The sequence below is a fragment of the Akebia trifoliata genome, chromosome 14 (genome assembly GCF_017979445.1).
Source record: "Akebia trifoliata isolate Shusen 1 chromosome 14, ASM1797944v1, whole genome shotgun sequence".
NCBI lineage: Eukaryota > Viridiplantae > Streptophyta > Magnoliopsida > Ranunculales > Lardizabalaceae > Akebia > Akebia trifoliata.
Window position 1 is genome coordinate 736,438 of NC_141388.1, and position 5,011 is coordinate 741,448.

The 5,011-nt window shown below is 37.0% G+C and overlaps 1 protein-coding gene across 1 annotated transcript; it reads right to left on the reverse strand.

Moving 5' to 3' along the window:
• On the reverse strand, positions 1–3,261 carry LOC147385267 (F-box protein At2g26850-like). Its single transcript, XM_086422903.1, has 5 exons — positions 1,820–3,261; positions 1,507–1,586; positions 1,111–1,289; positions 850–924; positions 1–434 (listed from the first exon to the last, which is right to left on the reverse strand). Exons 1-5 carry the CDS (start codon positions 2,492–2,494, stop codon positions 247–249), a joined length of 1,197 nt encoding a protein of 398 aa, XP_086279029.1. The 5' UTR covers positions 2,495–3,261; the 3' UTR covers positions 1–246.
• Positions 3,262–5,011: the final 1,750 nt, after the last annotated feature.

Genomic DNA, 5,011 nt, shown 5'->3' on the forward strand with positions numbered 1-5,011 from the left:
TGACGATGAATGGAAAGTAAAATTTCATGGTATTTATGGTACATCGATTGGCAATTATCTGAAACTAAGAGGGAAACATTTTACATGGATTTGGAGTCACATTGAGACTATTTATAATTGCCAACTAACAAAACCAAAGCCTATCTTCATCTCCTAACGGAACATTTTCCTTTCAACTTCTATACTTCACAGTTCAAACAATAGGCTCATATCTACAGGAAGCATAGCCCAGTAAGCCATATGAACCTATTCCAAGACTTTGGGCGGCCACATACGTTTCCACGTCACAATCTCCTCCATGTTATAGAGTTTCCTGATTCCTCCGTAAAATCCATCTGTTTCATTCCCTTCCTCTCGATGGTCCTTCCTGTTTATGACAGTTTGCCTCCACCGTGAGCCCGGGGTGTAATGGTTGAACTCCAACATTACAGTATCTGTCAGAATGAGTTTTAATATGAGAAATTAAGATTGAGAGTAAAAAAATAAGCTGACCTTGTGAAAATTAGTTCTTTGCACTCTTGTTAGGTAATGTAAATGAACAAACGGTTCATTGGGCATCTTGAGGTTATAAAATCAGATTCGTCCCCATATATATTTTTTTTCCATTCAAGTTAGTTCTTGGGAGGGTATTAGGACTTAATGGAAATTTGTCTTGTTGGCCAATTAAGGAAACTCTTCAAATTTCAAATTAGTGAACATGGTACAATTTGGATCTTATATGAATCGCCCAATGGTGCTAGCTATCAAACAATGGCTACAAACAGTTTTTTTAAAAATGATCTTCGTATCTGTGTGTGTGTGTGTGTGTGTGTGTAAGATTGGCCAATGGGCATTGCTGGATTCTCTTACCACTATTATGACAGAAGCAGTGATTCTCATTCCCATCGCATAATTCCAAGTGACCCACAACTCCATACCACCAACCTGAAATATGCAAACCACATACCATTAACTTGTGAATCAATATCAAGAAGTCTGTAGTTTTCATGCATTATTAATCCATGACACCATTTTATTTAGTTGCCTAAAGGGAAGCCCAAATACAATTAAAACCTTGATAAAAGCTAAGAATTTATGAGAAAATAGAGGGGTAATGCTTCAAGAACATACCATATGGGAATTCTTTATTTTTTCTCCATTGAATCTCAATATGATCTCCAGGTCGTAGATCATTCAAACAGTTGGATACGTGAAGATCATGCGGAGGAGTATCAACGGGTGGTGCTCTTAGCCTATCCCACTGTACATCATCTTCTATAACTGTTGTCCGTCGCCCATGTGGTGGATATCTGCAAGAGGAAAACCATCAGACGGTCAGGCAAAGTCCTCGATCTTATCCACGGAATACTAAAGGCACTATATTAGCCTATAGACACAACAAAATTCATGTTAAACAGAGTAAAAAATCTTTGAAGAATCAGAACCCATGTTAAGCAGACCATAATATGGACTAACAACAGAAAATTGCTAGTATAACAGTTTAAAGAAGACTATCTCTTTCATTACCTTGCATGAAAGTTATCTGTACTGCTATCATAGCTTAGCTCGGCATCGTAACATGACAACACAAACCCAACATGCCCATTCTGAAAAAGAATGTAAAGAGAAAGGAAAACAGAAGCACAAAGCAATCAAAAATTTACCAAACAAAAGCAGGCAGCCATAATCATAATTTTGATACATATAGAGCTCAAAGAAGGAGAATTTTGTTAACTTGAAACAAAATATAGATTTGTAAACTGTAAAAAAGTACGCAAAGTGACTAATATTTTCCCTGACATGGAAATGTTTGAATGTAGAAAACGGAGAAAATCAATACCTCGCGGTTATGGACCTGAGCTGGGAACCAGAACTTGCCACTCTCAAGAGAGAGATACCAATACATGATCGAATCGATAGGCAAAGAATTCCTCAACTTGCAACTATTATCAAGCTTCGATCTAATCCATGAAAGAGACCAGACACGAGATAGAGACCTGACCAAGCCTTTCTGATTGTTTTGTTCCACAGCATAATCTTTCCTAGTGGCTATATGCCATTGCCATTCTCGGTGGGCGGCAGAGCCAATCACTGTACCCCATTTCTCCTTCATGTGCCTCTCCCATAGGTGGTCACTCCTGCATCTATCTCTTAAAGAGCGACATACGCCTGCCATGTTACACAAACTAGAAGGCGGAAGTTTGCCTAAAATGCACTCCAATGTCAATTCGGGCAAATCCAATACTGACATCTCAGTTGTCTCCTCTACATTCTCTACTTTTGAACTAAGACTCTTGTTCTTGAAAGACACGGCTGATAGAATTTCAAAGAAACAACTAGGGAGGCTAATTTTCCTTAACCAAGACACAGGGAAACACAGTAATCGTTCGAAGAACCAAAGTGAAAATAATCTCAATAACAATCTCATCTCACTTGTTCGTCGCGGAAGAAATTTGAGAGAAAGAGACTTTGAAACAAGGATGAAGGAGAGACACGATATCAGGATGAAAAGCATCAGAAAACGAGAATTCTTAGATGGAGTAGATTCAAGTTTGGAATGAAGGATAAAGTAGTTGAAAGGAAGACCCAATTGTGACTAAGCAGTCGCAAAAATAATCAATTATAAGAAAATATTGACATCAGGAAGACACCTTTGGATTTATGAACTCTACCAGTAGGCCTTGTCTATATCTTATAATTGAAGAGGGACATAGGTAGACACCTCAAACAACAAGATTTATCTGCTAATCAACTTTAAGCGCAAAGCCCACAGCACATCTCCTTATTTAATCTATTGGTTCCAACTAAGCATGGAAGAGAAGATTGATGATCTGCTATGGATCTAGATTCAAAGACCCATATCTCCAAATCTCTCAATTTTGGAGAAAAACCGACATACAAGTCTTTGAAAATAATAGTAAATACAGCTATGGGTAGTTGAGAATAGAACTTGATTAGGTCGGTGCAACCAACAACACTTGAAGATCTATTAAATAATAAAAACCCCAAACAAAGTTTTAAAAAAAAAACAAAAAAATAGTGACAGAGGAATATGGGTTGAAAGATTTGATGAAGATGAAGATGAGCTTGAAGTGGGTCCTCCCACAGTTCACCTAAATCTTCATCACACCCCACCAAATCTCAACCCTTACCTCTCTCTTTTGCTGGAAATTAAAGTAAAATGATGAAGAAAAGAAAAATTAATTGTTTGATAGGTAAGTTGGGGTGAGTTTACGGTTGAGAGATAAGAAGGGTAGCTTGTGTGGGTGTCAACAACTCTGGATCTTAGGCCATAAACACTAGACCTGATATTTTCCTAACTTCCACCGAACTCCTCACCACACAAATAAATTTGTTGAAAAATCTGCCCAACCAGAAAATAGAACCGTTTGGGATGACTTCAAGTCAATCATGTCATGTGTCGTTATTGGTGGTTGAGAGTAACGAAAGCTACCCATTTGCATTGTGGGATTGTTTGTAACCCCACTATCACTATATGATAGATGATGTTTCCAAGGCAAGGCCTCCTTGTTTTGCTCACTTTAGTTTTGGGCCGGCCTGAATGGGCATGGTTTGATCCACTACACATTGGATCTAGGTTGGAGTATTGGGTCCAATGGATCACAATTGGATCTGGATCCTAGTTTGAGATTTGGATATTCATTTTTGCTAGATGAGATAGTTGGATTTAGGGCTGTCAATGGATCGTATCAGGCCAAACCTGATTTGATATATAAAATCTAAATAAACTTCACATATTTAAACAAAATGTATAACATATATTAAATATTTTCTCACGTTTTATCGAATTAGGTCCCAATCAAATAGGGAGATGATTTGGGTTCTTATAAAAATTCAAATCCTTGATCCATATCAAGAGATATCAAAATGGAAAGGATTAAATTTTGAGTCTTATCCATTGAGAATCCTAGTTGGGAGCAGGAAAATTAGACCATACTATACACCAAAGTTTCTAAATTCTGTTGAATGGAGTTACACGTGATTTTCAGGTGTCCTCTTGATTTACCCAATTACATGTTAAGAAATCAAAACGTGCAATTGTAGGGATTAATCCACATTCCTTTTAGATGTGGGATACCCTACATTATCAAATAGAGCTTCAATTCCATGTCTCCATCTATATATCTATATGGGAGAAACCTACTCTTGTAGGGATGAACCCATGATATGTCAATAATTCTAGTATATATTTTACTATGTTAGCTTGTTAAAGTTAGTTTTCTCTTCCTTTTTTTTTTTTTTTTCCAGTACTTTTGTGCTGTCTCCGGGACCACAGCATCACATCCCAAAAGCTGGCAACTACTAAGAGTGGCTTCCGGATGAAAAGAAGTTTGGTACAAAGAATAGAAAAAAACATACTGAATTTTTATTCTCTCTCTCAAGTCATATTTTTATTTGATCCTCCAAATCTTTGGTGCACTTTACGACGGTGCCTAACAAAATGGTCTCAAGTGGAGCACCTTCACACATTAAATAAATCCCCCATTATTGAGCTTAGGGGAGGGGAGGGGATCGGTGCGAGTGTGATGTCAACATTACCACGTGGAATCCATGAAGAAAAAGGGTGGGCCTTCAAACCTCAAAACAAGTCATCTTAAACCTTCAGATTCTATTTAGTAAGTTTGGGTTTTTGAAGAAATAGAAAAAAAATATATCAAAGATTTCTTGGAATATGCTATGGGAAGGTTTAAAAGAATGGATTGAATTAAGGTTGAATAGATTAAAAAATATATATATTTTACCATAGAAGTTAAAGAGATCGAAGGTGAATGATTTTGAGGAAAAATTAGAGGTAGAAGATGAGGATATTTAGGTCATTCAACATAAGTCCCGAAAAGAAAATCATGGTCGAGAGGGGTGTGCCGTCAATTTGAAGATAACAAGTATCTCCAATATTGACCAAAATAAATATTATTAAATGAAGCGGTGGGTGGGTGCACTTCTTGATAATGAGATCAGCATACAACTAATGAGGAATATTTGCTTTAATTCCATTGATGTGGATATATAC

What these genes read in the sequence shown, in the direction of transcription:
- LOC147385267 (XM_086422903.1), bottom strand. Translation starts at nt 2,494, where the DNA reads ATGCTTTTCATCCTGATATCGTGTCTCTCCTTCATCCTTGTTTCAAAG. An exon ending in AAATAAAGAATTCCCATATG is followed by an intron (nt 925 to 1,110) that starts GTATGTTCTTGA and finishes TGCATATTTCAG; the next exon opens with GTTGGTGGTATGGAGTTGTG. An exon ending in CTGCTTCTGTCATAATAGTG is followed by an intron (nt 435 to 849) that starts GTAAGAGAATCC and finishes TCATTCTGACAG; the next exon opens with ATACTGTAATGTTGGAGTTC.